This window comes from Perna viridis, chromosome 2 (genome assembly GCF_037379345.1).
Source record: "Perna viridis isolate PV_CMFRI_1.1 ecotype Kerala chromosome 2, ASM3737934v1, whole genome shotgun sequence".
Classification (NCBI taxonomy): Eukaryota; Metazoa; Mollusca; class Bivalvia; order Mytilida; family Mytilidae; genus Perna; species Perna viridis.
The window spans coordinates 9,175,588-9,201,785 of NC_142446.1; the positions used below are offsets into that span (position 1 = coordinate 9,175,588).

Below are 26,198 nucleotides of genomic sequence, written 5' to 3' on the forward strand. Positions count from 1 at the left end.
CAGCTCTATGCAGGATACCCTAAAAAACATTCTTACCAAGTTTAGTTTCAATTGGTCAAGTACTGTCAGAGAAGAATTTTGAAAGAAATAACAATAAAAATAGCAAATAAAACGTTGAAAAAGGGAAGTAACTCCAACATGGCTGAACAAATTAAAATGAAAATTTGACCACAGATAGATCTCATCATGCAAAACACTTTTACCATGTCAGAATTTGGCTAAACCTAACGCTTTTGGAGATATATGCGAAAAACTACTGTTTGATGGATCAAAAATCTCCATGTCAGTTCTAGGCAGGATACCAAAAGGAACATTCATACCAAGTTTGGTTCCAATTGGTCTAGTAGTGTCAGAAAAGAAGAGTTTTGAAAAATTGTTAATGAGGACGACGACACCAAGTGATGGCAATAGCTGGCGCAGTGAGGTAATAATAAAGAAGTTTTGCCACAAAACTAATAGGACAGACATACACAAGTAAAGACAACACTAGAAGGGCAGGGCATAAAAGTTTCCATTCGGTTCCTTTGGCACTTGATTACGGCCAATTTGAATATTTTTAGTCAGTTAATAGATTGATAAATTTAGACTTGGTGATTCCTACATTACCTCTATGTTGTGGATAATAGCTACTTTAACCCAGCCACATTGTTGCACCTGCCACAAGCCAGGAATTTCTGGCATCTGTACATTTTGTTACCTTTTCATCTTTAGTTAATTTTTTATGTTCCTTGAGTATAAAGGGACAACTCTTTTGCTGTACCTGTGTGTAACGATGTTTTTGGGGCCAGCTGCAGCCTGCCCTGTGGTATAAGGATTTCCTAGTTGTTAAATGAAGATCAATGGATGGCCTTGGGCTTAGATTTTCATCCTGGTGGGGTTGTTGTCTCTTTGACATATACAGTATACCTATTCTCCTTATACTTATCAGGTAAATGTCTAATGAAAAATTCTTAAGATTTTTTGGGGGTCACAATCTAATGCTGTGCCATGCCATAGAAAATCAGAGCTTTATCAAGCTTTAAACAGTGTCAAAATTTGCAGGACTATTCATTATTCAGCCTAAGCAATCAACCTTTGCCCTAAAAGCATTAGATTTTTTCATGTTCTCTGGGGTGGATTGTGCACAAATGACTTTATGCAAAATTGTACAGTATGTAATTTTAGTGAAATAGATCTTTGAATATATTGCCAATTATTTGTTCAAACTGAAAAAAAAAACATATGTTAAACATTAATAGAAGGGCACCAAGTCATCAACCTTCCAAGTTCAGTCAAAATTGGCATAAGTGACTTTCAAGAGAAGACTTTTCAAAAAAAAAAAAAAAAAACCTGAACTTTTCAGATAGAAAGACAGATTCAATGAATAACTGACATGTACCTTTTTTTCCTGGTCTGCTACTTAAGTTTATAAATACAAGTAACACCGCTATTAATATATCCTACTTACTTGACATAGTTAGTCCATAACTAGCTGCTGATCGCAGAGGAGCAGAATAAGTTCTTGTCACAGGAGTTTTGCCATGCTTAAATAAAACAAACAAGAGTTGAAAGTTTAGAGGAGCCTGAATCACTCCAGATATATCCAGAATGTTAATGAAACATTAGAAAGGTCACCCAAGGAGAACCTTCAATAGCATTGAAACTGTGTCTCTAGTTCCATGGATGTTAACTATAAAAACTTGCTTGTTCAATTGAACATGACTGTAGAGGACAACACATAAACAAGGAAGTTATATTTAAATTGGTCATGTGGTCTATAAACAGATATAAAAAAAAATGAAAAAAGTTAATAACAAATGAGTAACACATGTGAAGGTATTAGCTTATTTTAGGTTTTCATCATGGTTTAAACATGGACAAAGGTTTACTAATTAGATGATTTCATAATTTTATGACTTAGATAAAATGGTCAGTGACCAAGTCTGATACTGGAATGTAGTGCAGAATACTTTGTATTGGTTTAAAAGCAATACTGCATGAAGCTGGTCCTTTTATACTTGACAATGAGTTAAGGACCAGTAAGTGTTCAGCTGAAGTGTATTTTTTTCCTTTGATATATACCTTGTATTACATAGTGTTTAAATAGATGTAAAGAGCTTTTGAGGAATTTCAATTTTAAAAATTATGTACCAAAATGAGAGAAATGCTATCATCATAAAGTCTGAATTCAATATTAAATACAAGAGATAAATATGTTTAAATGTATTGGGTGTAAAGAAAAAAAAATATTTTAACATGATTTCAATTGATAAAAAAGTTAATGTATCCAACAAACAGCTTCTTGTCAAATCATGAATTCATTACTTTTTTCTGTACCCTCACAAATGACAATGTCTATGTTTTGCTACATGAAACCTCCAAATTAATTTGAAATAAATTTTTAAAACACAGATGCATAATGGGAATATGCATTTCAGATTCTGTATGATCAAGAAACTTTACTATGCACTGGAACATTTGACTATATATATATAGATTTAGGTTATCAAGAAACTTTTGTTGATATTATTTTTTTGTCCAATCAATTATATGAAATCTCCTGAAAAACAGTTTTTTTGTGTGTAAGTTTTTACCTCTAGTAAAACTGATTGTGTAAACATATCAGGATTCAAGGAACTGTTTCTCTGTAAAGGTGCATGTCCACTTGTTGTACCACCTACGATAGACCTCTTTGGCCCAATGGTAAACTGAGGTCCAGTCTTTTGAAGTCTTACTACTGGCTTTTGGACGATCCCTCCACGGTTTGCCATAGGAAATGTGTTTCCCCACCTGCATTAAAAAAAAAAGAAAGGAATTTATTCACATGATGTTGTGATGATTGAAATCATCTTAAATTTAGCTAGCAATGCAGCAGCCTAGTAACCATCCTATAAGTCTTTTTTTTAATAAACCATTTGAAACCAGGGATCAAAAACAAAACCTGAACTAAGAGTTACACTCAACATACAATGTACTGCAGCACTAATAGAGTTCAATTTTGAATTTTAGACCTGGTTTTGGCCAACAAAAATGGCTATTAAAAATTCAAATTCTAAACACACTGTATTCTTCTGTGTATACCACACACTTTATTTCAACATTTTTTTGTTCCAGGAGGGGAGTGTGTGGTATACACCAAAACCATGAGTTTCTAGATCTTTCTCTGGAATCAGAACAGAAGGCGTCAACGCAAGACAACATCAAGCCATTTTGTATTTTTGAGAACAGTTTTATGTGAAATAAACAAATAAAGTTTTACTGCTATTTAATAGTTGTTTTATCAATCAATGCCGTTTTCTTGCATTTAATAGTTTGCACTAAAAACCATGACTGGCTTCTTATTTTTCTCTCAACACACTCCCTCCTAATTATAGATTCTTCAACTGTGTGCGGTGGAGCATTAAAATACACAATGATGGTAGTGCCAACCTGTCCTCGGGACCATTGTCATTTAATTTTCAAATAACAAAAGTTCAGTTTAAAAGGTGAAAACAATTGTCACTAATCCTTTAATCCGCTTGATGAACAGTTTCCAGATATCAAATATCAATACACGAGCTTGGTAAATTTAAACATCATTTTTGTAAACAATCGGACACAACACCATTGTTTTAGGGAAAAACCTGATAATACACAAATTATTGTCAATAATCCAAATGTGTTTGGGCAACAACAATGATATTATATAACTGTCATGTTTGCTGGCATTTAAACATGTTAAATGAAAATAGCAATGCACTTATCCACAATGCACATTTTTTCTAAATTATCTCTCAGCAAGGGATTTAATTTGGTTAACAAATTCAACTTAATTAATTATAGTACCTACCCTATCTTATTTCTTCTGTCATGACAGTATTTGCCATATCCTTGTGGTTGCCATACTCTCTGTAGTTGTAGTTTCCATGAAGCCAAAAGTTTCTTCTGTTTGTCAGTGAAAGCCTGTAAAATATTTGTAACATAGAACACCATCAAATGGTCCTATTTATATTGCTGTTTTACTATTCCAATACTATTCATTGCTTAATTTCTGAAGAAACAATTACAGTTTCTCAGATTTGCAACAAAGTAAGCCTGTCCAGTTTATATGTGTGTGTAATTTATTTATGAGTAATATTAATGTGTAAAACTGATTGTATGATTGAATCTGAACATCTTGAGGACATTTTAAACAATTTTCAAGAATTAAGAAGACACTGGCACATGTGTAACAGTTGTGTATATACTAAGCTGATATGCAAGTGTATTTTATATCATTCAAAATGACACTGAAAGAAAGAACAGGAAATGAATACTACTGTCAACAAGTCTTATATTGTTGTTTGTTTGTTCATTTTGGTTTTTATTCTCAAGTAATACAGTACTATATTAATTTGGTTCAAAAAGCATTTTACACATGCTCTTTCAGAAGCTGATACTTAATTATTAATAAAATGATCAGGCAAACTACAAGGGATTCATTAGTTTTTATTTATATTATTTTACAAATGTGTGAATGTTTATAGCTTGACAAGTCATCATTCTTAAAGATTATCATCGATAATAGCTGTTTTTTAACCGTCCTTCAAAGAAATAAAAATAGTAGCAACTAACACTTTAAGATACCTTAAATATTAATTTTACATTCACTGATATTTCATACTGCACCTAAATGTAGACTCTATTGCAGGCCCAATCAAGTCTCATGTTTATTTAACCAGACCAATATTTAATCAATATTTAATACTTCTTTCAAGATTTTGAAATAAATCCCATTACAGAGATCACTTTGGAAGGGGTATTCTTTACTATGGTCCTGAAATTTTTGTTCAAGGGAACCAATAGGCCCTTCAAAGTGACCAATAGAGCATGAAAATTTCTAAATGGCTTCACTTTGATTCCATTGACAAATGTTTTTTTGTTTTTTTATCCAAGGAGTTATTTCCCCCTGCATTAAAGCAGTCCCGTTTCTGGCCCTATTATTTACTGAAAATTTTAGCTTACCCACTAAAAAAACTTATTTGCATATGTATTAAAAAAAAAGCTTTGTAGAGTTCAGCATTATATGACCAAGCATGTGGAACTCATTTCCTTTGGGGCAAGTGTGGACACAATTTTAGTTTTTGATACACTTAAGCAAAGGGACTCACAGTTCATTATGGACACAACTAGTTTGGACACAATATACATGTAGCACAAAATTTGAAATTCAATGAAAGGTGAAAATAGTTCTGCTGTTGGGTGCTAATCAAAGACCTTCAATCTCTCTACAGAGTAATAATCAGATAGATTACATCAGGCAGTAATTTTCACAAGGAATCTAATTTTAAAAAAAATTAAAACCCGACAAAAAATAAAGTAAAATTTTTGGGGCATGGCCCAATTTCTTCCTTAACTCCATAACAGTTCATGAAAAGTCTACCTTGTAAAATACTTTTAAAATTTATAATAGAATTTAAAAAGAAACACATTGACATCTGAATCATTAAAGTTGGATTAACAATTATCATTTTTATTAACTCTAGTGATAAAAACTGTTTTCTCCCTTATTTTCAAAAGGGATGGGGCGAAAACCAAAGAAAACTATTGGGCCCTCCAACATATCCCTAGGAACAATGTGATAAAGGTTCAAAAAGATCTACACAAATTACTGAAATAAACAGAAGTTAATGGACCACAACAGGTTAATACTATGAAATAATCAAAGAAGACGGGAAAAAAATATGCAGTCATATAAAAACAATTACTTAACACAGACAAATGAGCTGTACAAGCTGTTACAACATTTAAATGTGTTGAAGTCAAGTTACAAAAATATTGTTTTTATACAAATTCATTCATTCTTACAAAATTTGAAGGTATGCAAGCAGTATTTCGGCCACAGGCTTTAACAAGCTAAATATTTTAATTTAATTTGTCGAAACGTGGCCAAAACCTCCTCCAAAAAAAAAGTGTAATGAAATCAAATGTTTTCCCCAAATTTGGCAGAATTTACAAATTTTGGCTTCATTTTGCACTAATGTATTGTTAGGTGTGGATGAACTACAGAAAAATGTTTGGTTGGCAATATAAACACAACTAACGCTATAAATAATTAATAGGATAATTAATTAGAAAAAGTGAATGATAAAAAATATTATCACGAGTGCCAAAGAACGCCTTGATTTTACGAGTGTGTGGAACTTGTACTGTGCACGAGTTAAATCCTCCAATGTTCTTGGCAAAAGTGATATTTTGATTATTCACGATAACCAATTGATTATTCTATTTATTGTATAAATTTTCTTCATAATTTATCAATATTTTCAATATGAAATTTAAATTCTGTAATTGGGGGATTGATATCAAAGTTGTGATGTTTTGGCAGGAGAAAGCATGAGAGTGAAATCATCAAATTCATTTCACAGTGTGAGGCCAACTTTTTTTTATAATCTGCTTTACAGGATTTTTTTTTAAATTGGGTGGAGGGGAGCAAATAAAAATAAAAATAAAGTCAAAATCTTGGTGAGTCAATGGAAAAAAAAATTTTTTTTTTGCTATATTCTAAATGTGAGAAAAATAAAAGCTTTTGATTCACAATTTTGATATACATTTCACTTCTTTAATTATGATACTGTTTTCACAATGAAAAAAATGGTAATTTATAGTCAAGATGATTATCCAGTACAGTATATATATATGTGATTCCTTTAATTTATCCATAGAAGATAATCTTATCACTTGGTGGTTAGATAGGAGTGTTTTCTAGATAAGATGATTATTTTGAATTTGCAATTGGTATTGAGATAGTTGATTACATCAGTATCAATTGTAGAGGTGGGATGTTGAACAGCTCTTGCTTTGAAAAATGTAAATAATTTATGTGCAGAACATTTTTACTGTGATATGTTGAGATTTAGACATAACTTTTAAACTAATATTGCTCGCTGGTGTGTTGGGCAGTGTACGAGAATGTTGTTTGGTTAATAAGCAATTATTTCATAATCATATATATTAAATATATTAATACTTGTGAAGCTGTTTGCATAATACAAATGTTCATGGAACCATGGCAGGACACCTTTGTTATGACAACCGCAGCTTTCTCATTGACAATCTCATCAATTACTTTGTTGACAGATAGAGAAAGACTCACCTTCCTGTATTCCCCAATAATAACGAGTTTGAAATAATCAAACGCATTGTTGTTGTGGCCAGCCATTGACCTTCAGTGTTTTTCATTAACTAATGATACATGCCGAGAGCTTCCGATAGCTTACTAAAATAAAACGATCGCTGATTGGTCGCTTCTTTTTTACTTGTCCAATGAAAACTTGCGTTCTATTTTCTTTTATTTTTAGCATGGGATTTTCTCGAAAAATATTCCTGGAGTCAGCGTAATTTACAAAAATAAAACGACCTTCACATTCTTTTATTTTTATTTTATTTTTGGCTAAAATAGGGTCAGCTGTCCCGTAAAACAGATTATAAAAAAATGTTGGCCTGAATTATCGAAATTTATTATACTGGGAACATTCGATAAAACACTGTTATCTATATAATAATATTCAATATCCATACTGAAGTTTGAGTACTGGGCCAAATTAAATCCAACATACACCTTTACATAGAAATTGTCACTTTATTGCAAGTTTTATCAAATCTTTAACTTTTTGTCTCCTTATGACCTAACAGTCAGGCCGTCTTCAGATATAACTAGCTTGTTATTTTAGTCCATTTATTTATAATCAACCACTCTAATGTTACTTACTTCATGATTTATACACTTTTCTATTAAAATCATGTATGAGTTACAACACTGGTCATCTGGATGGCTGCACACTGACAACTGAGTACACACTGAAATATTTAAACTATAATTAATTGCTGTGTCTGTTTGATTTAAGGGCTTTCATGACTCAATACATTTCAAAAAAATTTCACTTTTCAATTGTGATTAATCTTATGAAGTGAGTAATTTTCATTTCACCTGCATGGAAAATTTAACAAATAAAACAAATAAATTTGAGAATCTTCCTTTGCAAGTAATCTGAGTGACGACTCACTTGCAATACCCCAATTTTCCATCCATCACAATATATGGAAATTTCATGTTTTTATTTTGGCAAACAGGAAGCTAATACAACATCCCACAGGAAGCTTAGGTAGTACAATACAGTTAGGTCATTTCTGAAAAGTTTTGTCGCATTTTGTTGAAATAAAGCTGTTTTGAGGCAATCCACACAGAAATTTCAAGTGTTTTGTCATAAAAAAAGTGCATATTTTTGAAATCCTTGGTGTGTGGAGGTTCAAGTGACATTGAAGTCATTTATAAGTAATTTAGTATTTATTGTTTTAAAATCCAGTAGCCAAGGTAACATACTGAAAAAATATTACCAAGTTTAAGGGGTGCCTTTCCAAAACCAACAGATAAATACTATGTTTTATAAAATATCAGGCACTTAGACACTACCACAGGATGAGAGCATGCATGGAGTAGGTGGAAAAAGGGTAATAATAATAAGAATCTTTTCGATTCATTCTCTGGCATTTTTAGTTTCAACAGTCCGTGCGAAATAAGGTATTTTGAAAATCAGCCACCTGATGCTGAGGAGAGAACCTAATACGGCAAGAGACTTTCGGACACCATTCTCCATTTAAATTACACCTGTTTACCACAACACATATTACATATGTCTATGTATAAACGTTTAACTACAGTCTCGGGTCATAAGTATTTCCGCACAATGGCGGCCGACGTTATCCGTGCCCGACAGGTGTGTGAACCAAATGCCGATATTTTGGTCATGACCTGTCACAAAGTGAAAATAGATTTGGTTTTTTTAAAAGGTCTATTTATAGAATATTTTCCGGAAATCGAAGGGATGCATAGAGTTGTCTCTCTTTTGTTTACTTGTCGTCTGCTAAAAAATGGCACCGAGAGGAAAAGAGATGAGTGTTGATACGAAAAATGCATTGTAAAATTAGATGAAGATGGACATAGTGGACGAAAAATCGCTCAGATGTTGGGTTTGAATCCCTCTACAGTTCAAAAGTTTTTAAAACGTTATCGGATCCGTGAAAATGAAGAGAACAGGACACGAAGTGGTCGACCCAGAAAATGTGACGCCAGGACGGACAGGCAGTTGCTACGGATTGTGAAAACGGAGCGTAGAAAGAACTTAAAGGATGTTACTAACCTTTTGAATGAAAGAACACCAGTTAAGATAAGTGAATCAACTGTTAAGAGGAGGCTTAAGTTTTATGGATTCAAAAAACGAGTTGTGAAGAAGAAAATTGTGATCAGTGATGGAAACAGGTTCAAAAGGAGGGCTTGGTGTCGATCAAAGCTTCATATGACTGTGAACAATTACTGGAAGAATATAATTTTCTCTGATGAGACTCAAATATGTATAGTAAAGCAAAGCAAAGTTCATATTTGGCGGAGAGACGATGAAAAGTGGTTTAATTCTTGCCTTGGAGAGAAGGGTGACGACACAGCCGGTCCCCTTGTGAGTGTTATGTTTTGGGGATGTGTAACATTTGACGGTGTTGGAACTTTTGTACCAGTGAATGGGACAATTAATTCACAGAAATATACAGACATTCTGGATAAACATCTTTGGCCAGTTGTGGCTAAAACTTTTCCAACAGGGAGGTGGATCTTCCAAGATGACAATGCTACCCCCCACCGATCTAGACACACGATTCGATGGAAGGCAGACAATGATATCGAAGGAATGGTGTGGCCTGCGCAAAGCCCAGATATCAACATTATTGAGAATGTTTGGAGGTACATTAAAATCCGGTTACAGAAGGTGGTGCACAGGATCAAAACGAAGGAGGACTTGATCAGGGAGTCTAAACGTGTGTGGATGGACATTGAACCAGTCTATATAAGGACATTATATAATTCTATTCCAACTAGAATTCGTCGTGTATTGAGAGCCAATGGTGCAATAACAAAATATTAAAGTTAGTATCTCATTTATTTTGTCTTTAAAATGCCCTTTTATTGATTTATTTAGTGGTATAAAGTAAATGACGTTGAATGACGTCGGCCATATTGCAGAAATACTTTTGACCCGAGACTGTACATTTAAACAATATATCCACCAAATTTCAATTTTTAATTTTGAGTTTTACAAAATTTGACAGGGGTAACTTGGTGTGCGAAACAGTGTGCCTTTATGTAATTGTATAGTGCACCCTTAGTACAAATTATCAGTAACCTGTGATTAGTAACAACAGCAAATGCCACAAGTTTATATAAAATACAGACAAAAATTGCTAACAACATGTTTTATATGACACTAAATTGAAGCAATAATTCTGATTCAGGGAGCAAATAAGTTTTGCAATGAAAATTTTCCATGTCAATACATAAATTGCAAAGTCCATAAAACAGAAAGTTGATGAAAGAGAGAAACAAAAATTGTTACATGTTTCATTGTTCATGGTATAATGTTTCCCCACATCAGTTCCATGCAATATACCCCAAGGAACATTCATACCAAGTTCAGTTCTGATTGGTCTAGCAGGGCTCACACTACAGAGTGATTCGGGTGAAATAGTCGCCCTGAAGTTGCTAACTTCGCCCTCAGACGACACCAAAAGCGAAGTGAAGTCGCCCTCTCATTTTCAGACATTGCCCATGATGTACTCCGTCTTTTAGCAGTGTTTGACCTGAGTTATCTCTCTTCTGACATCAATTCAAACAAAAATGGTGCCCGTTCGAGAAAATAAATTGTAAAAATTTTCTAAATCTATTGAACTATCGGTTACAGGCAATAAAATATTAAATCATAACCAAAAAGTATACAAATATACACTTTAGAATAATTTAACTAACAAATGTGTTTTAACAAAAGTTTTAAGAAAAAATCATAAATTGTTTTTGAGATACGCTGTGAGGGGTGAAACCCCCCACTCCAGGTTTTAATTACAAAGTCCTGTAACTCAAAAAGTTTTAATCTGATATTTACCTAAAAGTATACAGACTGTTTAACTATCATCAGAAACAATTATATAAGTTGTTCTCAAGTTATGGTGCGACATGTTTACAACTGACAGATGGAGGCTAGATATTTGTATACTATTTGTATACAAATGACACAATATGTCCTGTCAAATTTGATGGGCACATAAAGATGTGACAAAAATTTTGTACATTACCACTGTGAAAGAAAAATTACGTTTTTCGGCAAAAATGAAAAGATGTCATACAAAAAAGAAAACAAACTTTTTACAATATATCAACAATATATTGAAACTGACACAAAATACTAGATAATTTTTTTTAAAATCTTTTATTGATAACAATAGGCTGCCAGAAGACAGAATCCCCTAGGAGCATTCATATCAAGTTTGGTTTGAATTTGTCAAGTAGTGTCAGATTAGAAGATTTGGGATATCAATAACATTAAAAACAGCCAAAAAAGGCAATAATTCAAACATGGCTTAACAGATTAAAATTACCACAGATAAATCTCATCATGCTGAACACTTAAACCTTTCAGAATTTGGCTAAACCTTAGAGTATTGGAGATATATGTGAAAAACTACTGTCTGACCCATATGTTCTATTTTTAGTAACGGCAGCCATGTTTTTCAACGGTGAAAAATCCCACCATCATTTCTATGCAGGATACCCCTAGAAACATTCTTACCTAGTTTGGTTACAATTGATTTAGTATTGTCACAGGAGAAGAGTTTTGAAAAATTGTTGACGATGACGGACACCAAGTGATGGCAATAGATCACGTGGCCTTCAGCGTGAGCTAAAAAGAATAGAAATAGGAAAATTCTGATTACTGCAAAAATATAGCAATTAAGGCCTTTAGTAACAGGCATTACTACAGTGCCATTTGATGGCCTAATACTAGTACGCAAACATTCATTGATTTATAACCTACCTTTTCCCATAGTTCTTGTAAACTGAGATGGTATGTCATTCTCTGCTATAGCAAGAGTACTGTCAACATCTGATTGATGAATGAAGGCTTTAATAGGTGTATTCAACATGGATTTCATCTCATTTAAACCATCTATTAATGGAGCACCATCCATTATTTCCTTAAAATAATCAATTTAAATTAATCAAATGGGTACTACTTAAAATGCCCAGATATTCAAGTTCAACTAGTTAACACTAATAAGTTGCATACCAAGCAGCAATTATGAATACTGTTTGCCAATAATTCTGACACTGTTATATTTCATTTCACTTTTGCAAAAAAAAAAAGCATAAACTTACCATTGCCTTAATTTAAATTTGTAGTATTTATAATATGACTTAAGGCTATGTCTATGATGAAAGGAGGTAACTGTCGTATTTCAGACAAAACAACCCCTCCACTCTTGCGCAATGGTTTACTTCTGTGTCAACAAAATTCTTCACTTCATTCTGGAATTTTTTTAGCCATTCATAACAAAATTGCATGGACAGACCAATCAGACAGAGAGACAAAGTGATTCCTACATCTCCAAAATTTGCTTATGGAGGATATAAAACAGGACTGGCAAATAATGCTTGTCCGATACCAGAGTAAAAATCGGATGGACAAGTAAAATCCAAATTAACCTTGTACAATGGGCCAAGGAAAATTATTTTGTACAAAATAGATTTATTCCACCTTTTCTGATATGTCAAATTTGACAATCAAACTAATACACAAATAACAAGAAAAGAAATGAAATAACTAGAAGATTTGTCAATTATAACTTCTGACAGAAAATAGAAAAACTGGATCTTTGTTAGATACTTTGAAATAATAAGAACATAAATAATTGTAGGCCAGTCCTATCCATCAGAATCAGCCGTGGGCTTGGAAGACAGATATTCAATTGTTATATTGAAATGATAACATTGAGACAGAATTGATGAGCTTAGCAAATATTCAAAATACTTTGTCTTTCAGCAAACAATACTACTTTATGTTCAATAGATTATCAGCCATTACAAGCTTTATGGTTTACACAGAAAAATATGGCAAATCAGAGAGCTTGCATCAGAAGTGCATTCCAATTAAAAAAAATTTGTGCTTCATGAAACCACTAAAATTTGTCCCTAAGAAATCAGTTTTTAACACAAAACGATAAACTAAATGATTACTAATCAGAGTAGAACTCACAGTTTTTGGTTGAGAGAGAACTACTCCTTGACCAGTACATCTATAACTTACACTCCACATTTTTATTGAAATACATGCAAATGCTTATGCCATACATAGCCTTATTTCATATTGCAATGCAAGTTATATTTTCTTGAAGTGCAAGTTGGTTTCAATGTATTTGAATTGGAAAATGATTGTCCTGTTGAAAATCTCCTGAATATTTTTCTTTAACAATTTTCATTCATCAGTAATGAAATTTACGAGTGCAAGAAGTTGCTAATTATTATCAACTTAAAAAATGCTACTGACAAACACTGTTGACAGGAAAAGCTCACATGTACATTCTGTTCAAAAGAGCTTAACAGCACTTAATTGACCCGCAGGTCAAATTTCTAGGTGATACATCACCCCCTGTTTTAAGTGGTTTACCAGCTACTCTGTTAAATACACAAACATATTAAACAAACAATAGCTGGAGTTATTTTCCATAATAGAGTACCTTTTCCATATCCCTTAACCTTGCTTGTCTTTCCTTTAGCTTTGAAATACTTAGCACAATCTTGTTTCTAGCACCTTTGGTAACATTCTGTAAAAGTAAGTGACACATTTAGTAGTAATCAGCTGTTTAACAATTCTTTAAATGTATTTTTACAATGATTTCCAATGATATTGAATTGCAGGTCTATGGTCTAATTTTCAAAGTAAGTATAAAGTAAGTGTGATCCATACATGTGGTTCTTTCATCAGGAGTGGAGGTTGTTCAAGAGAACAAAATATTCTGTTAATAATTTTGTGACAAGGTTTTCAAAGACTGACAAGGCAAATCATTTTTTGGCAAGAAAAAAATTCAGCAATGTTCAATAAATTGATCTGGATCAAAATTTTAAAAAAGGGTGCACAATGAAGTATGTAATAAAGTTTCTATAAAAGTTTCATAAAATTTCTGTCAGTTTGGTTGAATGCATTACAGATATGACATGGGTACCCAATTTTAGGGAATGATAAAATCCACATTTGCCGATGTGAGGCCTAAAAAAAAAAGCCAGATCAAAATCTAACAAGATGTTGCATGCTACGTCCTGCTAAGAATACCCCAGTCAACTATCTATGGTATATAGAAAGTAGAAAAGTAACAAACCTGGAAAGGGGAAGCACAGAATAAGTAATCAAGCAAAAGCAATATATGAAATATCTACGAAATGCCTCCAAAAGAAGCTGAGAAATCTGTTGTATATGGCCCAAAAAACTACTAAGTAGTTCTGTAAACAGAAAGTAGATGAAAAACAGACCTGAAAAGGAAAGACACATCATGCAAAAGCAATGTTCTAAATATCTAAGCATTCCCCCCAAATAAAGCGGAGAAATCTGTTCCAGAAAAGTGTAAGAGAGACAGACTGATAAGGTGATTGCAATATAGCCCCATTTGAGTAGGGGTATAATAAGACAGGAGGTGCACAAATATAATTTGTAATAAGGGTTCAGTGGAAGTTTCAGTGGTTTAGGAGAAGTAATAGATAAGAGATGGATTCCACATATTCATTAATGACCAAGTCCCTGTTTTGCTAGGTGAAACCCCAAATTGATTTGGATCAAAATCTAAAACAGGAGGTGCACAATGGGAATATGGAATAAAGATTCATCAAATTCCATTAAGCTGTGTAGGAGGAGTAACAAATAAGAGATGGGTCCCCTCTGTATTACATGGGGGTATAAAAAAATTCAGGAAGGGTAGTGCAAACAATTATAATTTTTTCATTTTATTTTTTTTATGAAGTTTAGTGGCACCTGTCATACTATATTGTGATCTTTAATTTACTCTGCCTATTACTTTTATAATTATATTTCTTTCATTGGGTATTGTATTTCCAGTATTATATTTATTCACAGCTGACTTGACATGACAAATGAATGAAATAAAGCTTACTACAGGATTTCTTTTGTTGTGGCATGGCACCTTGTAGTACAATCTAAAAGTGATCTACATGTATTTACTCAGTCGATTTATGATCTGGGCATCAGGAAAAGCATGTTTCTGGCCCATAGTTTTTAATTGGTGTTTAAGTCAAATTCCCACCCTTCCTTCAATGGTATGGCATTTTCAAAGAGTCCCAAGTAATTGTCTGGGCATAAAAAAGCTTGCCAAATGGTTCAATCTTAACCCCCAAAATCCATCCCAGTTTATCCTTTTTGGTATAGAATATTGTGGAGCAATATCATAGACATTTATATGCTTTTATTGGACTAAATTCAATAAAAATGCTTGCTTTTGCCCTTTTGTGGCCAATGATTTAAAAAGAGTTGGAGGACATAACATCATTGCCCCCCCCCCCCCAAAAAAAAAATTAAATTAAAAAAACCCTTCCTTTGTTGTTCAGAACCATGTTAATAAAACTATCAATCAAATAATATTCAAGTCATGGTACGAAAACAAAAAGTCTACAAGTGTTGATAACTAAACTGCAATACCATTATGTGATCACAATTTTTTTTTGCTGTCATAAAAAAAAAAAGAAGTATATATAATGTTTATTTAAACTGTTTTTGCAAAGGATTTCCATGATTGCAAAATTTTCTGATCAGGTAGGGTATAAATTTTCCTTTAATTTCATCACTTCCACACTTATGAGTAAAAAACTGTACAAGCTTTAAATATTTTACTATAATTCTCCCCAAGTCAAAATTTTTGGAACATGCATTTTGCAATATGGCACTCGGAAGTGAAAAGTTGGAGTATGGAGGTACTTGGTAGGAGACAGAAGTGAAAGGTTGGAGTATGGAGGTACTTGGTAGGAGAACACTGATTTTTTTTTAATAGTAAAACAAAGAGGTAAGTTAAACTTTTACATTAATTTGTTTTTTTTTTATATGCTGCAATACCATAAAAAGATGTAATTCTTGGTGAACTCGTTTAATGAATATTAATAATTTATCTATTGAGTACAAAACATCTAAAAACTTTGATCAAGTTTAAGTTTTGATGCAGTTAATGGAGATATATGTAACTAAAAGGCTATGGAAACAAGAAAACATTGCAGTTAATGGAGATATATGTACACTAAAAGGCTATGGAAACAAGAAAACATTGCAGTTAATGGAGATATATGTACACTAAAAGGCTATGGAAACAAGAAAACATTGCAGTTAATGGAGATATATGTACACAAAAGGCTATGGAAACAAGAAAACATTGCAGTTAATGGAGATATATGTAACTAAAAGGCTATGGAAACAAGAAAACATTGCAGTTAATGGAGATATATGTACACTAAAAGGCTATGGAAACAAGAAAACATTGCAGTTAATGGAGATATATGTACACTAAAAGGCTATGGAAACAAGAAACCAGCTACATATGAGTTGTAGCTAAACTTAAATTAAAATTCGACTATCACCTACCCTCACAGACTGTTGTGAATTTGTATTTTTGTCTACGTATTTGTTATGTTTTATTTGTATTCTATACCTGTATTTTGATAGTGATGCTGTTTGGAGAATATAAACAACTTTGTATGTCAAACTGATGGTGATGATTTGTGGATGCAGCTATAATATATATGATTTTATACATTGGACTTATTCCATCTTTACAACTGCTGGACCTGGATTACACTATATATATAACAATGTAAAACATGATTCTGCATTGTACACAGACCAACAAATTTAGGGGTTATATCAACTTATTACCTGACTTTCTAGCCATTCTTCTGTAAGGGACATCATATCTTCATAAGTCATTTGTTGGAATAAATAGGCATATTTATGTAGCCTTAGAGTCTTCAGCCACATGGGAACATCTGTAATTGAAAATTTTATCAAAGAAATTATGTAAATAAAATTTTCCTTGAACAAAAAATAAACAAAATATGTGAACTATTTTCAAAATGCATCAGCCAATCTTACACAATCCTGAAATTAGTTAAAACTTTTAAAGAATTTTGTCTGAATATAGCTGAAATATTGCTGCTCGGACGTTAAACCCCAACAAACAAACAAACATAAAGAATTTCTAACCTGAATAGAGTCTTTTTAGAAAATACAAATAACTGAGCTTTATTTACATCAAAATTAATTTTTTAACCTAAAATTTTATCAACTTGTCAACAAGGTCCATACACTGCATAGATAGCAGGACACAGTTAAACCAACTGATGAACTGAGGATAGGGTAAATAAATTCACCCCACCCTGGACTGTTTATAGCAGAATATAATAAAACTGTGAATTTGCAATTTAAATAATCCTAATTATTCACATATTCTTCTTTGAAAATACATGATGTTTACACTTAAAAAATGATATGCACCTACCTCTCATACCACTGCCCTCTTCTAAGAAGCTGTTCCTGACAGGCTGAGGGCCATCTTCTTGATGCGTGTCACTACTACTACCAGATGATGTAATACTACTTTGTGGAGATAATGGTGCATGCTCTATGCGACTAATTTGTGTGTCACTTGATGATAACCATTCATTGATGGTGACATTTAAGGTTGATGGTGGGGGTACTAAAGATGAGGTTCGAGTTAACTGGGCATGTGTTCTTCTTACTGAAAAGAAAATCAATAGTTCATATCATATATCAAAAATAAATTCAGAACCCCTAAAATTGCTATTGATCAATGATGCATTTTAATTCAACTCTTTAATTACATTAACAATTTTTAAAACACTAACTTAAATAAATTGTAACTTTCCTCTAGGAAGTCATAATTAGAAAGCACAATAAGGCAATAGGTAACTAAAAAGCAGAAAAAGTAGAAGACTCATGGTTAAAAAAAAAATAATAATAATAACAAAAATAAAATAAATAAATAAAATTCTTAGACAATAAGACAACCCTTAATAACCTTGTGCTTACTTCGAAATCAACAAAGATTTCCGAAGTCAGTTGGACTGTCAGACATCATTGTCATGTTCAGTATAAGTGGGCCAGGTGCGTACAGACTTTGTATTATTATATCTCTGTGAAGAAGAAGTGCAGTAATTTTTATTTAATTGATGTTTTTAAGCTTCCAATAATATGAGCTGAGGTAAATTTAAGTCCAAATTCTTGTTAATGAATTGGTGATTGCTACTGCTACATGAGACAGTGGCCACGTTCACATGCGCCATCAGTTCATGGTGGAAAGGTGAAGAAACAACAAGAGGCTCCCAGGAGCCTGAATCTATCACCTGGTTAAATTTTTGGCTTTTACGGGCAATAACTCTAATAAGGAGTTGTCAGACAATTTTGACTCCATTTGATTCATTGGACACATTTGTAAGCCTTATAATAAGGATCATTTCAGCAATTGAAAGCTATTGGCTAAACCTAACAGATTTGGAGATGTATGCAAAAATCTGCTGTCTGACCCCATTTTTCTATTTTTAGAAACAGTAGCCAGGTTTTTTCAGCGATCAAAAATCAGTCATTTCGTTAAGGATACCCTATGAAACAAAAATGCCAACTTTCATTGAATTTTGCAGAATAGTTTCTCTGGATCAGATTTATTAAAGTAATAACATCAAAATCAGCAAAAAATGTCCAAAAAAGGGCAATAACTCCACCATGGGTCAACAAATTTACACCAAAATTTGACCACAGACAGATCTCTTCATGCTGAATAATTTTATCCTGGTCAAACGATGGATGCCAAGTGATGGCGATAGCTCACATGGCCTTTGGCAAGGTGAGCTAAAAATGGGTACACCAAAAGCTATATATATGGCTGACACTGACATTAAATAATTCAGAACTTAAGAAAAATATATTTGTCTAAATATTTTAAAATAATGTATTTCATAAATAAACTAAATAATCTAAGAAGTAAAATCTACATAATTTGATTAAATTACCTATAGCTTATCAAAGGTTTAAATAGTTTTGGTAGGATATCTAACTGGAGCAGAGCATGTGCTTTGTTTGAGATGCTTTAAATAGAGTACTTACATGGTGGTTTGGTAGGGTATCTAACTGGAGCAGAGTACATGCTTTGTATGAGATGTTTTGACTTGAGTACTTACATGGTGGTTTGGTAGGATATCTAATTGGAGCAGAGCATGTGCTTTGTTTGAGATGCTTTAAATTGAGTACTTACATGGTGGTTTGGTAGGGCATCTAACTAGAGCAGAGTACGTGCTTTGTATGAGATGTTTGACTTGAGTACTTACATGGTGGTTTGGTAGGATATCTAACTGGAGCAGAGTATGTGCTTTGAGATGCTTTTACTTGAGTACTTACATGGTGGTTTGGTAGGATATCTAGCTGGTGCAGAGTATGTGCCATGTTTGATATGTTTTAACTTGAGTACTTACATGGTGGTTTGGTAGGATATCTAGCTGGTGCAGAGTATGTGCTATGTAATGGTGTGTGATGATTCTCTTCTGATTGTTTTTCCTGCCAATTATTAGTGTCAGATTTCTCACTACTTTGTTGATGAATTCCATAAGTGAATATTTCCTCCAGTTGTCCAATCCACATTGTAAATTGTGACCTCTCCTCACTTGTGCATGCTGGATGGATTAAAGAGTATGATAATAATTGTCTTGTATCTTCAATATGACTTCCATTTTCTTTGGAATATGACAAAATAATAGGAATCAACTTGAGATACTCTTTTTTGGCTTCTGCATTGCCTGTATGTAATAAAGGCCAGTGAGCCAACAGTTTACTAATAGCACTATCCTTACTCTCATTGCAAAGATTTTGAATGTATGCTGTAAAATAAAAAAAAAGGAAAATATGAAGTTCATTTTCTTAGCACGCTACTCAATAAACAGATACATTAACATTATAGATAATATAAATATCTTATATGTTCTAGGATTTCACTTTCCAATCACCTGTGACAAGAGCAATTTTAGTATGGTAAACTTACCTGATATGTCCTCCATTCCCCTTGGCAAGTATAAAACTTGAATATATGAAAGGATGGTTTAGGTATGGAAAGTAGGTTTTAATTGTGGGCAACTTATTTTCCTGTGTAAACTTATAACTTTCAATAATCCTAAAACACTGATTCTTAAATACATGTGTCCCGTGCAGGTCCGGGTATCAAAAAAATAGTTCGGCAGATGCACTAAGCTTGTTGTCAAAGGCGACAAAATAGTGCTCAGAACCCTGGGCCCTGGCCAGAGCGCTCTACCCAACTGGGTTGTATGCCTCAGGTGTTGGAATGGGGTACCCCTGGCCTCCTACATGGGGTCATAATACGGAAAACCTGACCACAAACCATAGTAGTGCAACATGTTGGGAAAGATGCCACGTTTCTTGCACGTTAAAGAACTCTGCTATGGTATCCTCTCAGAGTAGGAACCTTTGCACTACGCCACAGGAGGCTAAATTGTTCGATCCTATCCATCTCTCCCTATTTCCATTGGCAATCATATTTGTCGACCTTATTGTTTTTGTGTCCTATCCCATTTTTCATTTCATTATCATTTCATGTTCATTTTGTCATCCACTTATGTTCATCGCCTGGATATAGCTGAAATATTGCTGCTAGGGCGTTAAACCCCAACAATCAATACAATACATGTGGTTATAATTATGAAACATATTTAAAAATTTGTTCTGTTATGTATTATTTCAATCAGGAATGTCATATTTGTCATTGCCCCTTGTGGCTCGTTTATCAGAAATAAAGATTTTGAATTCGAATTCTGAATTGAATATAAATGCATGTTAACTTCCTTCACTGAAAAAGATTATAGTAGTAATTTTCAACAACAAACTTGAAGGACGCAAAACCATACACGCAATTCAAATTCATATAATGTTAAAGTACAGCTTTGAAGTTATATACAAATTACAAGGTTTCTTTCTTGGGATTGGAAGCCATTTCCTGGCTGCTATTTTATGGTGGAGATTATTTGGGGCTTTTTTTAAACACTGATTACTGTATCTATTAAGTTTTGTTATGGAAAATTTGAAAACTTTATCCTTGTCAGGAGTTTACATGGTCATGAAAAAAAAAAAGCTTTCAAATTCATCTTGGTTACAAGCCTAGGAAATTGGGACCAGCCCACCAGCCAATGCTGGTAAAAATAGTGGCGGGTCTGCAGAAATTTTGCTTCCAAGCCAATGTATCCTGTATCAATTTTTTTCAGATGAAGAGTAGGGCTTGTTGTCTGTAACTTAGATATCAAAGACTGGGTTACTACTATAAAAATCCTTGTCCACACAATTCCTTTTTTCCAATGCAGTCAGTATGATTTCACTTTTACCCTTTGACCTTGAAGACTTACTTCCATGGAAATGCAAGTCACCTGATCGCAGTTATGTTTCCTGATTGGCCAAATACCAAAAACTTAGTGGAGTTCAAAAACAAATTTTACTGTGTCAGCTATCTTTTCTGTGGCATGTTTATTTGATTAGAGGGACACTGTAAAACGCAGAGTTTTAAATTATTTTTTTTTTTTTAATTAAAAAAACATTCAGATTTACATAACTATAACTTAAGATAGCTAAGAGTTCATTAAAACAATGTGCAAGACAAGTCCGGATGATACTCAATAATGTATGAAATACTGCCACAAATTCAAAGCTGGTTTCCAAGATGTGCTACATTACAAACATCATAAAAGAGAATCAATAAGCAACCAGTCTAATTACAACAATAAAAGCATGTCACTGTTCAATGACAAAACATATACAAATTTCATGGAGGCAAGTGTTCTAAACAGACTTACTGATGAGGCATTTCAGAAAATCAAGCATTCATGAAATGCATTGTAAATTTGACAGCGCGGCATTTAATAATAAATGTGTTAATTCTGCATCACAGAACTATCCCTGATACAGTCCTTAATCTGGCTGCCTATACAAAAAAAAAAATCAGCTGAATCATTAATTTTTATTTCCTTCAGAACTGATGGGAAGTACAGTAAGAATTAGATCAGTTTATTTACCTCTACCTCAGTTTGGATTTTAATGAATCTTGAAAAATCTTTGAAGATAGTTGATATGATATATGATATGATTTAGGATTTTTACATGTGCAGTATTGAGAATTGTTTATCACAGTATGATCTACTTTATAAGTTCCAAACATTATGCTGTTCTTGCCCAGTTTTGTTTTGTTAACTCCAATAATTCTTCCAAGGGAGAGCACTTCGGCCTCTCCATTTTAGTTCCTTTATTTTATTTGTCCATTGCAATTGTTATAAAACATAGCTTTAAATTTGCCATAAAAGATATGAAAGGCACTATCGAGACCACAATTTCAGTCCAATTCATCCCAATAAAATTGCCCCACAAATAGGTAGTGGTGGGACAAAACAAGAGGCTCCCAGGAGTCTGAATCGCTCACCTAGATGAATTTTGCCTTTCAAAGACAATAAATTAAAGAAGAAGTTGTCAAACAATTTTGACTCAAGAACACTTTGTTAGGACTTATCATAAGGATCATTTCAGAAAGTCATTTCCCCCTTTCAAGGGCAATAACACTCACAAGGAGTTGTTTTGACAACTTATATCCCAAAGACTTTTGTAGTCCTAGTACTAAGGATCATTTCAGCTATTCGAAGAATTCGGCTAAACCTAACGGTTTTGGAGACATATGGGAAAAACTTATGTCTGACCCCTATGTTCCATTTTCAGTAACAGCAAACATGTTTTCTGACAAATCAATAATTTCCAGATCAGTTCTATGCAGGATACCCCAAGGAACATTCATACAAAGTTTGGTTCCAATTGGTCAAATAGTGTCAGAGGAGATTTTTGAAAGAAATAACATTAAAAATAGCCCAAAAATGTCGAAAAAGGGCAATAACTCTAACATTTCTTAATGGATTAAAACTAAACTTTGACCACAGGTACATCTCATCATACTGAACACTTTCACCCTATGTCAGAATTTGCCTAAACCATATAACTTGGGAGATATGTGAGATAACTTCTGTCTGACACCTGTGTTCTGTTTTCAGTGAGGCCGAAAAAAAAAATGTGTGTGTTTATGGTTACCAGACCGACCCTCATTTTATCGCCGCGACCCTAACTTTTTTATTGGCAATTTTCTGAAATTCCAGAAATTCTGAACTTTTCCGTCACTGGTAGTGGTATTTATCCTATTAAACAACAATGGCGGCCTCCAGTGTCAGCACTGCCAGCAATTTAAAAAGAAAACTAGCTGACAGATGAGCATGTGCACCATTAGTGTATTCTGTTTCTCTCTATGAAGCTTATTAGTCAAGAAACTACAATCAACCTACCGACCCTATTTTTTTTTCAGCATGTGACAGTAAACACACATATTTTTTGTTTGGCCTAATGGCAGTCATGTTTCTTGACAGATCAAAAATCCCAAAATCAGTTCTATGCAGAATACCCTGAGGAACATTCATACCAAGATTGGTAAAAATTGGTCCAGTAGTTTCTTAGAAAGTTTTGAAAAATTGTTAACACTGACACACGCCAAGTGATGGCAATAGCTTACATGGCCTTTGGCCAGTTGAACTAAAATAAATGCACTTAATCTACTTTCTAACTATGTCTGAATCTTGACATTTTTGTGACAAACAACATATGATCTCTAATAGTTCTTTAATTTGTTGTTTTTTCTTCTGTTTGACAGATCTCTAGATCTCTAGCAGGATAATTTGTTTTTCATGACGCATTGCACCACTGTCCAGCCACCTTAAATTTTTCTGTTTTCAGACAATAACGTAATTTTATGAGTTTCCATCCAATTCCATGGGTACAAGGCGGCTTATTAACCAATAACATCTCTGAGAACAAAACTAGAAAAGAGAAGATCCAATCATACTGTGATATATATTAAATGCATCAGAAAAAAAAAAAATTAAAAAAGTACATACCTGACTCATTAGCTTCTTTTTCTTGTTCAATTATATCAGTGTAGTTTCTCTGGGATAATACTTGTGACAGGAATCTACATTGTGTTGTAGTTGCTTTCATTAACAAAGAATAGAGAGCAACTGTCTGTTCACACTCACTCCAGTTCTCAAACCAATTATATACTGTGTTCATGTGATCACGAAACATATTATTTGACTTCATGGTTGTTGTCACATTTTCATCAATTCAGTTCTAAAAATAAAAAGGTACCAAAACATAGACAATTAATTTTTTGGGGGTTAAATTCACATCATGCAAGACTGTATCAATAAACATAAATACCAATTTAAGTACATGTATTAAACTGCATAAAAGCTGAAATAAATTTCATGGCTGTAATTTCATCCAAACCAAACTAGAAATACTGCAATCAAGCTAAAAAGGATAAGACCTGTGTCACTTGAATGTTCAGTCAGTAGTTAGATTATTACCTAAGGATTAAAATTAGCACTCTCAAGCTGGCTCACAGGCAAATTTCATGATGGGCAAGTCAAACAGACCTTGGCAACTGGGTCACCATATTTTGGATGTTTTGGGTTTTTTCTATTCAACCCATTAGGTCAAGTAAATTTAAGTTCAGACAAAACTCAACTCATCTGACCAGTTGGACAAATTTCTTATACTTTTTAAATGATCTCCCCAATTATACTTTAAATGAAAATTTGTGACATGCATTATAAAAATTGAGAAAACTACCCAAAGGGATTTAATGTTTACAAGACATTATTACAAAGCCAACAATAAAGTGGAAATTATCAAAATTGGAAGTAACATATGTAAACAAGATTGCTACTTGTAGCCATATGTCCCCCGCCATGGTGAGGTCCCATATCTAAAAATTGCCAAATCAAAATGACAGCCCAATATGATCAACATCTTTGTTGACTAACAATCCTACAAAGTTCAACAAAATCTGTTGAGTAGTTTCAGAGGAGTTATATCCACAAAGTGTGACGGACACAATGACACACAGACACAGGTATTTATATGTCCCCTTCTGCATTGTGACAGGGAACAAAAAAGAAATGGAATGGTTAATCTGGATTTGAAAGACCGGGGAAAATCATCATACATGTTGTATATTATGCAATGCAAAAACAACTTGAAACATTGCCACCCTTACCGTAACTTCTGCAAAATAGATAAATATGTGACACAGCCAATGCAATGTATTTGGAAATTTGATAAACATATTTTTAGAGTGATGGTTTATGGGAAATCCTGAAGACTGTTGTAAATTAAAAGATACAATTTTTTGTTACCTTATTCTGACCCACAAGATTTTGCTGAGTACACCGTTTATAGTGTAGTACGTTGTTTATAGTTGTTAAGGAAAGAAAACATTGGTCAGTTAAAAAGAGCTTTGATAGTGTTTACCAAAGTATGTTCCCCATCTTTGCCAACACCCAATATCAAATTAAATTCAGCAAACATTCTGTTACAGATGTACATCAGTACATGTACTATATTTTCTGATATATAGAGATTACTTACATGTATTGACCCCATAATCCCTACAAGTTCACAAATCAAAGTGCTGTTAGCACTGGAGGTTTTTGGTCCTTGTGAAAATACAAGCATACACAGTCAATTTCAAAGATTATATGATGTAAAATACAACTTTAATTTCCAATATAAATTGTACTCAAAGATCAAGTTTTTTGGCTATATGCTAACTTCTTTATTAGGTTCTGCTTTTATAGATGCAGAGTATTTACTAGTCTTTACATTCATACAGTTTATCTATGGGGAATGTTGATCTAGAAATCAGGATATAAATTATTGGTAAATAAGAAGTTGTTTTCAGATTTTTCCCACAATGTATCCAACCATATGACATACCCAAGGGTACGGAAATTTTGATAGCCCATGCCGGACATTTTATCAAACTTCATCATCTTTTACATGCTCAGATCGAAAATAAACTTAAAAAACGTTTGTATGTAGTTATTTAAAATAAATATTAGAAAGTGTGTAATTTCATCACATACTCTGTCTTTTACAAAATATCAGAGCGATTGAACGTGTTCGGTTTCTACCACACGTGGACTTTCTAAAATGTAAACAAAACATCATATTTCTCAGACTTTTTCATCACATAGGCTAACAGCCGAAAACTTCTGAGTGATGAAAAAAAAAGTTGATTACTTATAAAGAAAATCGCGAACACATTTTGTATATTGGTTTATACGGTCTGTTGACTTCTGTGTTAAAACGATTCAATTGACGAATTAATAATTACTAACTACATGTTTCAGTTCCACGCGCTTTCATTACCGCTGAAAGATCGGCAGGAAAATGGTGGAT

The 26,198-nt window shown here is 33.2% G+C and overlaps 1 protein-coding gene across 4 annotated transcripts in view; it reads right to left on the reverse strand.

Moving 5' to 3' along the window:
• The window catches only part of LOC148623555 (protein Smaug homolog 1-like), a 40,042-nt gene that overhangs the window by 7,702 nt on the left and 6,142 nt on the right, over nt 1-26,198 (reverse strand). For all 4 annotated transcript variants that reach the window (XM_088565439.1, XM_088565440.1, XM_088565437.1 and 1 more), the window contains exons 2-11: nt 23,852-24,083; nt 19,349-19,750; nt 17,362-17,601; nt 16,740-16,849; nt 13,552-13,638; nt 11,853-12,012; nt 7,709-7,797; nt 3,809-3,921; nt 2,574-2,769; nt 1,448-1,523 (exon numbers count right to left, since the gene is read on the reverse strand). In XM_088565439.1, the coding sequence (XP_088421565.1) occupies nt 1,448-1,523; nt 2,574-2,769; nt 3,809-3,921; nt 7,709-7,797; nt 11,853-12,012; nt 13,552-13,638; nt 16,740-16,849; nt 17,362-17,601; nt 19,349-19,750; nt 23,852-24,053 (1,675 nt within the window). In that variant the 5' untranslated portion in view covers nt 24,054-24,083. The remainder of the gene's footprint in view (nt 1-1,447; nt 1,524-2,573; nt 2,770-3,808; nt 3,922-7,708; nt 7,798-11,852; nt 12,013-13,551; nt 13,639-16,739; nt 16,850-17,361; nt 17,602-19,348; nt 19,751-23,851; nt 24,084-26,198) is intronic.